The sequence below is a fragment of the Salvelinus sp. IW2-2015 genome, linkage group LG27 (genome assembly GCF_002910315.2).
Source record: "Salvelinus sp. IW2-2015 linkage group LG27, ASM291031v2, whole genome shotgun sequence".
Lineage (NCBI taxonomy): Eukaryota > Metazoa > Chordata > Actinopteri > Salmoniformes > Salmonidae > Salvelinus > Salvelinus sp. IW2-2015.
The window spans coordinates 7,509,999-7,521,674 of record NC_036867.1 but is presented as its reverse complement, the minus strand read 5'-3'; the positions used below and the strand labels follow the sequence as shown (position 1 = coordinate 7,521,674).

At 43.4% G+C, this 11,676-nt stretch overlaps 1 protein-coding gene across 1 annotated transcript in view; it reads right to left on the bottom strand.

The window, feature by feature from the left end:
• The window catches only part of ofcc1 (orofacial cleft 1 candidate 1), a 122,019-nt gene that overhangs the window by 37,649 nt on the left and 72,694 nt on the right, over nucleotides 1-11,676 (bottom strand). The window contains exons 21-24 of the mRNA XM_070435674.1: nucleotides 6,943-6,955; nucleotides 6,297-6,608; nucleotides 4,049-4,301; nucleotides 1,735-1,898 (exon numbers count right to left, since the gene is read on the bottom strand). Of these exons, the coding sequence (XP_070291775.1) occupies nucleotides 1,735-1,898; nucleotides 4,049-4,301; nucleotides 6,297-6,608; nucleotides 6,943-6,955 (742 nt within the window). The remainder of the gene's footprint in view (nucleotides 1-1,734; nucleotides 1,899-4,048; nucleotides 4,302-6,296; nucleotides 6,609-6,942; nucleotides 6,956-11,676) is intronic.

Below are 11,676 nucleotides of genomic sequence, written 5' to 3'. Positions count from 1 at the left end.
TGTCATGTTGTGTTCTTCTCCCCCTGTAACGGTCCTGACCTGTTTATGTTGTTTTTGTATGTGTTTATGGTCAGGGCGTGTGTTTTGGGTGGGCAGTCTATGTTATCTGTTCTATGTGTTTTGGTTGCCTGGTATGGCTCTTAATTAGAGGCAGTGTTTTTGTTCTCCTCTAATTTAAGTCATATTTAGGTAGGGTTCTCCACTGTTTTGTTGTGGGTGATTGTCTTCCGTGTCTGTGTCGTGTCGATACATACGGGACTGTTTGCTGTTTTCATTCTTATGTCCTCTGTTCCCCGTGAGTTTACTGTTCACCACTCCCCCAAAATCAGGCCTACAACTGATTCTTTCGATTATGTAAAAGAGAATTGCCTTTCGGGAAGGAAAAATAGGAGAAGAAAATGTAGGAAAATTGGGTACAACAGGCCTACAAGTACATGTTGTATAAAACACATCTTCAGCTTGCAATAATCACTAATCACCATCAAACCCCAACTTCCTTAATAAAACATCCATTGAAAGGAACCACTCTCATTGGCTGTTGTTCTGAGCCAATCAGATTGGAGCATTGCTTTCTTCACAGGACAGAGCAACTCATGGGAGAGATAAGTGCTAAAGTGGCTTGCAGAGCCCCATCACCACATAAACACAAACACTGCTAGCGCTAACGTTCCACTAACGTTCCAGCAGGGGTGACCTCAATCTGATAGACTTCATCTGATGAGCAGCTCAAACGTTGTCCATCTACTATAGCAGCAGGCCCTTCAATATGGATACAGCACAAAGATGAAACATACACCATACACCATATCAACTAATCGTATAATGCAAGGATGTTACATACTCACGTTATGTAAAAACAAATCTACCTAGTTCCGAATTAGCCATGCTTTACATCTTCTCCGACTATCCATACCGACTATGGAGCTGCGTTCAATTCGACAACCTTGTGTGGCAGTTCGCTTAAYGCATAACTGCATTAGTAATTGCATGAGACTCTAAAATCACAACCGATTAGATCAACACTTGTTTTCTGTGGACATTGTTGAGTGAAAACACAGACACACACACACGGATTGAGGGGGTCTGGGGGTTGGTTATTTGGGAGCGGGTATAGGAATTAGTGGACAGGACTATGGGTGTTAGAGGGTTTTTACTCTTCATTGGCAGGGTGTCCCCATAGGCTGGACCATCTAAAAATACCCCAATGATAATTCCTAATTCGCTAGTCGCTCTTCCTGTGTGCTTCCCCAGTGTTGTGACACTTTTCAGCCACTAGGAAGGTCAGAGACGGAGGACTCAAAGTCGACACGAAAGCCCAATGTGACAGGACAGGTCTGGAGCAAGATCCATTTCTAGTTCAGAAACGGGCTGTTTCGAGGAACTGAGACGTCAACTACGACATGGGTTCTGAAAGCAATGGTGGGAAATGCCAATATTATTATAATAGCACTACAGTACTACAATAAATACACCATGAAAACCCTAGTAATGTGTATGAAAACACATTAAGCTCATAGCGTAGTACTGCATTCAGTGCTGTTCAATTGATATTTCATTGGCATTAGCGAGTCCCATTTTTCCCGTGTTTCTTATGTCTATCCTCATCAGCACCGATGGCCAATTTCAATATTAAAATGAATTCAGAGTTAAATCAACTTTATATTCTATATTGTATCCTACAAATGCATTAAATTAGTTTCTTTGGGCATAATGCCTCTGCATGTTTGTGCTGACCTGAGGAAGTAGAGGTAGAGGATGGTGGTGGAGAGGAGGAAGAGGATGGCATAGAGGAAGAGGGTGATGACCACTCCAGCTGCCCCTGATTGGTCGGTACGGTAGAAGTGCCAGTAGAGCTTGGCTGCATCCGCAACAGGAGACTCTGCACTGTAGGACAGACGCTGAACACGCATAGAGCCTACAATTCAGACCCCTTTGACTTTTTCCACATTTTGATCTAAAATGTATTAAATTGTTTTTCTCCCCTCATCAATATACACACAATACCCTATAATGACAAAGCAAAAACAGGTTTTAGAAATGCAAATGTTTGACATAAACCCCCCCCCGAAATATCACATTTACATAAGTATTCAGACCCTTTACTCAGTACTTTGTTAAAGCACCTTTGGCAGCGATTAGAGCCTCAAGTCTTCTTGGGTATGACGCTACAAGCTTGGCACACCTGTATTTGGTTTCTCCAATTTTTCTCTGCAGATCCTTTCAAGCTCTGTCAGGTGCGTCGCTGTACAGCTATTTTCAGGTGTCTCCAGAGATGTTTGATCGGGTTCAAGTCCGGGCTCTGAATGGGCCACTTAAGGACATTCAGAGACTTGTCCTGAAGCCACTCCTTAGTTGCCTTGGCTGTGTGATTAGTGTCGTTGTCCTGTTGGAAGGTGAACCTTTGCCCCAGTCTGAGGTGCTGAGAGCTCTGGAGCAGGTTTTCATCAAGGATCTATTTGTACTTTGCACCGTTCATCTTTCCCTTGATCCTGACAAGTATCCCTGATGCTGAAAAACATCCCCACAGCATGATGCTGTGACCACTATGCTTCACCGTAGGGATGGTGCCAGGTTTCCTCCAGACGTGATGCTTGGCATTCAGGCCAAAGAGTTCAATCTTGGTTTCATCAGACCAGAGAATCTTGTTTCTCATGGTCTGAGAGTCCTTTAAGTGCCTTTTGGCAAACTCCAAGTGGGCTGTCCATGTGCCTTTTATTGAGGAGTGGCTTCCATCTGGTCTATCTACCATAAAGGCCTGATTGGTGGAGTGCTGCAGAGATGGTTGTCCTTCTGGAAGGTTCTCCCATCTACACAGAGAAGCTCTGGAGCTCTGTCAGAGTGACCACTGGTCACCTTCCTGACCAAGGCCCTTCTCCCCCGATTGCTCAGTTTGGCCGGGCGGCCAGCTCTAGGGAGAGTCTTGGAGGTTCCAAACTCCTTCCATTTAAGAATGATGGAGACCACTGTGTTATTTTGGACCTTGAATGCTGCAGAAATGTTTTGGTACCCTTCCCCAGATCTGTGCCTCGACAAAATCCTGTCTTGAAGCTCTACGGACAATTCCTACGACCACACGGCTTGGTTTTTGATCTGACATGCACTGTCAACTGTGGGATCTTATATAGTCAGGTGTGTGCCTTTCCAAATCATGTCCAATCAATTGAATTTACCACAGGTGGACGCCAATCAAGTTGTAGAAACATCTCAAGGATGCACCTGAGTTCAATTTCGAGTCACATAGCAAAGGTTCTGAATACTTATGTAAATAAGGTATTTCTGTTTTTAGTTTTTTTTCTTCTAAAAACCTGTTTTTGCTTTGTCATTATGGGTAATTGTGTGTAGATTGATGAGGACATTTTTTGATGTAATCAATTTTAGAACAAGGCTGTAAAGTAACAAAATTTGGAAAGAGTCAAGGGGTCTGAATACTTTCCGAATGCGCTGTATATACACTGGATTAAATACATTGAAGCAAAGGACAGTACAGTACATCTACAGTGTAATCTACAGGTAATATAAGAGGTCTCTGACAAAGAGAAAACCAGGGAAAGTGTTTGGTTGGACATGCATTTGTCAAGGCCCTCTGTGGTATTCCATTATGTGAGGAAATATTATACTGTGCTAATATCTCTTCACTAATAACCATATGATTAACCATAGGAGATGATTGGACAGTACACATGTATATTAGACACAAACTGGACATTCACCTTGGATTATCATTTATGTTCATTGAGGTACATGGTGGTTATTGAAATTATAGATGGATCAAATACCAGGCCAAATAATAATACACATATACACTGTGTGGCTTTCAAATAGCCTCTTATCAACCTCTATGTCATGGTTTCACATTCCGCATAAACAACTGAAAGTCATCTGACGGTGGCGTTCTTTCGGACAGACAAAACGGGATCCCTGATGCAAAAAGACATGGATCTAACCTTGTGTGTGCTTTTTTTCTAACTTCTAAAGTCACTTTGCTAAGATAAAGTGAACTTCCCATTAAAAGTGAACACAAGTGTCCAAGTTATTTTAAGTGACTTACCCCCAGGATGGCATCCACGACAAAGACCGCCAGCGGGTCCAGCACTGTCCACACTCCCAAAGCCATGATAAAGTTTGACGTGAAGGAGGGGAGTGAGCCAAACGCTAGCTGACAGCCCCATCTGATCAGGAGCAGCAGCAACGTTACGGCGTTCAAGGTCAGAGGTCCCACCACGACCATAGCCAACTCCTCGCGGGTATGAAGCAAGGAATTCTGGTAGACCAGCTCCACGGTGTGAGCATGGAACTGGAATCTGGAAGGGGGGGTAGAGGAAAACAAGAGAAGTGTTAGCCTACATCAGCGCTTTGGGGCGCTCCATCCACTCTAAGACAGGACACATATACATGTGATAGCACACTGAAATAGCAAAACATTTATGTCTAAATATATATTGTATAAAGAACATACTAGTAGTGTTTTTGTGTGCATCATAACCAAAAACGATTAATTTCCGTTTGTGATGGGGATCACATGATGAATAAAGTACATTGCGACAAAAGATGATGGATCTACAGTACCAATCAATTCATAGTAAATTCTATAAAACTAAGCATGCAACTCAAGTGTTGTGAATCTGTAGTTTTCGATAACAAAAGGTAAGATAAGATGTACTGTACGTCATGGCTCATGAGTTTCTTAATCTACCATCTGCGAGTAGTGCTTGTGTGAGTAAAGAGGTGCCTGTTTTGCCCATTAATTCACATGTGAYTCGCTAAGAGAAACAACCCACTCTCAGCCACTCGCCATTACTCCCACTGATGGTCCATTTGTACTCCTTCTGATCCAACACAACACTGCTAAACCTACTATCGCTTTCTGTCTTCTCAACAATTCATCTATTCGTCTATATGCTACGCTCATGTATTTTGGTTTGTCTACAATTCTGTCCTGACCTGTCTAGAGGTTTCCATCTTCAGTTTAAGTCAAATTCCATGGCAACTTTACAATTCTATAAACAGTCATTATATCCCTATCCCTGTATTTTAATATACCGTATCTGTGGTTTGTACCAGGTGTTACAAATGTCATTTTTACAGAAAGATATATTGTTGAATGTTGACAAAGACTTTCCATATAAAATGGGGAGTAATAATACTGATTTAGTACTCTGAGCGGGCCACAGAGTGGTGTAATGTCTAATGTGCATGTGGTGCTCTTTAATGACTGGGCCTGTGAGGTGGTGGTGTGATATGCTGGCAAAGTGGCTCTTGGCCACCTGACTGGTGATGTGTGTGTGTGTACAGTCTGTGTGTGTGTGTGTGTACGTGAGAGTGCTGGGGGTGATGGGAGAGCCGCGTGGGGCCTGAGTGAGAGTGTCTCGCTCATGAAGGGCCCGCTTTGCTGCCCGCTGATGTCCCAGAGGCACTATTGGGGGAGGGCATCGGGTGAGACAGGGGGCTAGACACAGGGGGTGGGGCTGGGGGGAGGCTGTCAGCACGCTGGCCATCCCCAGACTGTCAGAGATGGAGACAGAGAGCTAGCTGGGGACTGCCCATTACAGGGAGAAATGCTCAGAGGAGGAAGCGGCCAGACATGTGGAACTTGTCATCCGTTGGTGGCTGGTGACCCCCTCGATTTCCATGTTTTTTTCCTCCATCCCCCCTCCTTCCACTCCTTTTTTACTCATGCACATTTTTCCCGTATTCTGTCAGATGTCAGATGGCTTTTCTATGATTTAATGCTTGTAAGCATATTCACAGTCTAGCTTTTAATGTGATGAACTAAATCAACACCATGTGCTATTGAGATGTAACAGCCTCTCAATGGCATCCTACTTTGTTTATTATGAAATACTGTCTACAAAATAATAAACAATACATTCTTTCCAAATAATGCACACGCAAGAATGCCTGTTGAAATCAATGAATTCTCCCACATGGTTTCATTAATGCTTAGGCAAGTCTTGTTAAACTGGTAATGGGCAGATTTTTATACAGTATCTAGTGGGAGGGAGTGTGTGAGTACTTATGTACATCTATGTGTGTGTCCACACACACACACACACACACACACACACACACACACACACACACACACACACACACACACACCACACACACACACACACACACACACACACACACACACACACACACACACACACACACACACACAGACACACTCCACTGCCACTGTTGCTAGCTCTCGCCTCTTCTCTCCTCTCCCATGCACTCTCTCTACACACACACAATCACTCTCCTCCTCCACCTCCTCGGAGAGAGGAGGATATCAAAGGAAGCACACTCACTTGTTGACAGGAACTGCGATGGCCTGGAGGAAGAGCCACTGGCTGCAGTAATGCAGGTAGAGCCTCGCAAACCAGATCAAAGCCAGGAGCGGCATAATGAGGCAGAGCTGTGCTGCTGCTGCTGCTGAGGAGGAGCGCCAGCCCCAGCGCCGCGGTGACAGGCCCAGCTCTGACGGGATCATGCGGAGAGCCAAATGTGTACGCTCAGCAGCCCCACCATTGCTACCACTGCCGGTGCCGCCACCGCCAGCACCTCTGTAGGAGAGCACAGGCCTGGAAAAAACATCACACATACAGTATATACAGTGTATACTCGGATATACAGGGAGAGAGGGAGACACAAGAGAGATTTAGAAAGACGACAGCAGGAGAGTGCAGGGCCTGGAAACAACAAACACACACACACACACCAGGCCTCTCTCTCGCATCTCTCAGCAGCCCCTCCTCCCCCTGCTCAGCTTCTCTCCACAGTGCACTTCTCTCTCCCAGTGCAGCCCTGCTCCTGCTCAGCTTCTCTCCACAGTGCACCTCTCTCTCCCCAGTGCAGCCCTGCTCCTGCTCAGCCATTCTCTTTCATATAGAGGGCCACAGATGGAGAGTTTGTATGGAGAGGAGGAGAGAGTGGGTGTGCTGGGCCAGTAATGACCTGGCATGGAAAACTGGAACGCCACATTAGGACAAGACTGAGAACATAAGACCTTTCTCAACAGGGCTCTAGTCTCCCCTACCATCTCAAACTTAGCACACACACACACCACACACACACACACACACACACACACACACACACACACACACACACACACACACACACACAACACACCACACACACACCACCACACACACACACACACCACACGACACACACACACACACACCACACACACACACACACACACACGTGCACACAAACACACACACACACACGGCTAAAGACACAACATGTCCCTTTGTCAGTGTGAGAAGAGTCAAACAAGGCGAAGGTGCATCCTAATATTTCTCCAGGCAACGGCCCGTGGACATCCATACGTCTAGCCATCTTTCTGTTCCCAAAGATGCTTGGTATTCACTTTGTAGTGTGTACCCAGGGAAATGGTTTGCATATAATGCCTAAAGAGGAAAAGCAAAAATAATCAATTGTTTCTCTCCATCCCCTCATCCAACTGTACTGTTAGATTTGAGTCCAGTGGAGCGTAATTCACCCAATATTAAGTCACAGGATGTGGCCGGTAATTTCCTAAATCAAGTCACAATAAACTAAAAGTGATCATCAACCAAACCCCGGAGGAAGGCACTCTGTGAAGTGTTAAATTATTTGTGTTAAGTTCTCAGGTTTCCTTGCAGATAAACACGAGAGATCGCTTCAAGTTCTTTCCATGTGGGAGAGCTCGCTTTCATTCAGAAAATGCCCAGTCAACAGTTATAGACTGTAGATAAATATTCATGCAGCACTCTGAAACAAACTGGTACAGTGAGGATAAACTACGTAGCATACAAGTCAATTACTGGGAAAAATACTACTGCGTTCTGTCAATGCACGTATTCATGAAGCCCATACTGTAAATTTAGTGTGTTATAACCTAAATGCTGTGAGTTTTTAACAAAGTGCATGTATTTTGTCTCTACTTGCTGTTTTGTCATTGGAAAAAGGTCAGTTGTATCATTCTAGGCCTTATCACGACTCTGGCTTCGTGGCGTGGTACAGAAAGGCTTTTCGCACGTCGGCAAAAGTAAAATTACACAGTAGACAAAAAAGCTATGTGTCACAGACATAGGCAAGATGATACCCTGTCAAGAGGCATTACGGAGGAACTGCAAATACAACCTGACTCCCATCTTTCTTGTAATGAAGATATTGATGATGCATGAATAGGAATATTTTTAGCTGTCTCCACACAAGGGGGCTACTCAAAGCCAAATGGGTAACGCGATGTGAAATCTGTTATCACCCACTGAATTGATTTCATTGTGGGACCTCCAATTACCAAAAGTACAATATTTAAATAGCAGGGAGAGGGGGTGTGATGAGAAGAAGGATTTTCACTCCAATGTCACGCCTTATTGCAAAGCTATACAGTGCCATACATTCAAAGATACATATTGTGGACATAACGTATATACTATTTCATATGTGAAAAAGCTATTCCATATATACTAAACAAACATATAAATGCAACATGCAACAATTCCAACGATTTCACTGAGTTATAGTTCATATAAGGAAATCAGTTATTTGAAATGAATTCATTAGACCCTAATCTATGGATTAGGCAGGGGTGCAGCTATGGGTGGGCCTGGGAGGGCATAGGCCGACCCACTTGGTAGCCAGGCACACCCACTGGGGAGCCAGGCCCAAGCCAAACATAATTAGTTTTTCCCCACAAAAGTGCTTTATTACAGACAGAAATACTCCTCAGTTGCATCAGCAGTCCGGGTGACTGGTCTCAGACGATCCCACAGTTGAAGAAGCCAGATGTGGAGGTCCCGAGCTGGCGTGGTTACACATGGTCTGTGGTTGTGAGGCCAGTTGGACGTACTACAAAATTCTCTAAAACAATGTTGGAGGGGGCTTATGTTAGGAGAAATGAACATTCAATTATCTGGCAAAAGCTCTGGTGGACATTCCTGCAGTCAGCATGCCAATTGCACGCAATGCCAATCTGTGGCATTGTGTTGTGTGATGAAACTTACATTTTAGAGTGGCCTTTTATTGTCCCCAGCACAAGGTGCACCTGTGTAATGATCATGCTGTTTAATAAGCTTCTTGATATGCCACACCTGTCAGGTGGATGGATTATCTTGGCAAAGGAGAAATGTTCACTAACAGGGATGTAAACAAATTTGTGCACAACATTTGAGAGAAATACACTTTTTGTGCGTATGGAAAATGTCTGGGATCTTTTATTTCAGCTCATGAAACATGGAACCAACACTTTACATATATATATATATATATATATATATATATATATATATATATATATATATATTATTTTTTTCATCCCCCAGGTTATTTTCATTGGAGTTGATTGTAGTATATTTCTCAGTTTTCAAAGAAGATTAGCATTGCATACACTAATAATCGGACACAACTCTCCATGAATAAAATCATATAGCTTCAACTCTGGATAACGTTGCAACACACCCCTCTCCAGTTGAACGTTACAAGAGAGCATCTTTCTCTACATATATGATATACCACGGACATGAACGCCATGCTCTTTAAAAATAGCAAAATAGTATAAAGTAAGCAGCGAGTAGGGACACGTATTAAGCCTTTAAGTTGGCATGGGTAATGATGGCAGTACTGCAGGGAGATAGTGTGGCGTGGAGTTTAAAGCTGATTTATGCGGAGATGGCTGCAGGGGTGGGAGCCCGAAAGAAGGTAACCCTGAGAAATATCCCCCCCCCCCCGTCAGTTAAGGCTCTAAATCTGGGGCCACTTAAAGACCAGACTTATCATTTATTTGTAGGATTAAGTTATTTGCTGTCACTTCTTTTTTTGGGGGGGGGGACATGGGCATTGTTTTGTAAATGCGCCAAAACCCCTTTTTTCTGAAGCCCCATTGCTTTTTTTTTAAAGAAACACTAGCTAGACAGTTCGCCAAATGCCCCATAATGTTATTGTTTCTTCACATGCTGAATGCATATCGGTGATGTAAGTTAAAAATACTGTTGTTTTTAAGCAAAGTGGAAAGATAGGACTGACAAAAAAAATGACATATCATCCTTGTTTACATTCTATTTTCTGTAAGCAAGGCCAGGACAAGGGAACTGTTTTTCCTTTGCGTTTCAGAAGGTTTGTCTGACATAATGGCAAACCATATACAGACCGATTTCCAATCAGCTTCTATAGCTTACAACTGAGGACAACATGGGTTTTCAAAGTTATCTGAGCAAAAACCAGCTAAGAATGTAATAATACCATCCTGGAACCAAAGTACTATGTCACTTCCACTTAAGGGCCCCAACCACACACATTACACACGGGCCTGCTGCTCCTCTGCAGTGTATTAGAGAACACATGCATAAATTAACACTAGAGCTTTTATGCTCCACTGGTGCAGCAACTACACTCACTTTACAAGATTTACAGGCAAATATCTTCAAAGTCAAAGTATCTTTCTAACTCCCAGTTTTCAAACAAAGCAAGCATGCTCCCTCTCCTTCCGTCTCTCTCTATGTTTTTTACTCAAGCAGTCTCACTTAAAGCGAGCGTCAAGCCGCTGAGTGGTGGAAAGAGAGCTGTGCTTTTTTGGTGATTGATGGTAAATCGCGGGATTAGCAATATCACAGTGTATGTCTTCTTTATGGCGACGTGTTTTACACAACACATCCAAAGCGTGCCTGAACTTCAAGGAGGATTTCACAGGCCTGCACTGCACTGAGTTACAGTACCTGGTTCTTTGAAGTGAGAGAGAGACAAGACATGACTGTCTCCTCCTCAACAGCTGATGGGCTTTTTTCTTAAGTTAAGGGTCGTCACACAGTGAAGGGTGCATATGCTCCACAACACCACTGCAGCTCATTGCACACTCACACACACACGCGCAGTAGAACAGCATTTATTTTCTACAGTGACAGTAAACTAAGATTGTTATCTATAATTGACAGCAGACTAAACCTGGCCTACAGATGTTGGACCTTAATTTGATCACTCTTTTGTTGCTGAAACATTTCGCAGGAAATGCAGATGAGCTTTGTGATTTACATAAATTCACTGAAAACCCACACTAACACACAGTTATATTAACAGTATTGCACTTTTCATGTAACCTACTTTTGGCCAGCTAATAGCCTAACCACCTATCAAGCAACATTATGGACTTAATGTTCAAATCCTGTTGCTGCAGGATTATTTTACTGTGACAATATAGGTCAATTTAAGATCCTACATCTGTAGGAGAGAGAGAAAGTCACCTAGTTAATCTGACCCTTGATAGCTTTAAAAAAACACTTCCTGGTAAAACACGAGCTGGGAATGAATGCTTCAATCAAAGCAGCGAGGGGCACTATGTGATTCCAACAGCCTGACCTTTCTAATGCTGCTGACAATTAACTAGGGACAATATTGTAGTCAGGCTGGCATCACTGTCACTGTGTGCCGTGTCCCCTGGGTCAATCGGGGGGAGGTAACTCTGCAAGCCATGGAACAACATTACATCACTGTGTACACATTTTTAAAGAGCCTTTGTAATGGCAAAAATAGTTACCACTAGAAATATCTAGGTGTTTCTACTTCTGGGGTAGAAGTATCTGTAATAGATTGAACAATCTTGGCATGTAAAACTCTGGAGCAGGTGGGTTGAAGTCAAGCAGGAAGCTATGAAACCTCTTAACAAAAACAAAGTGAAAATCCCAAATACACTCTCTCCCATAA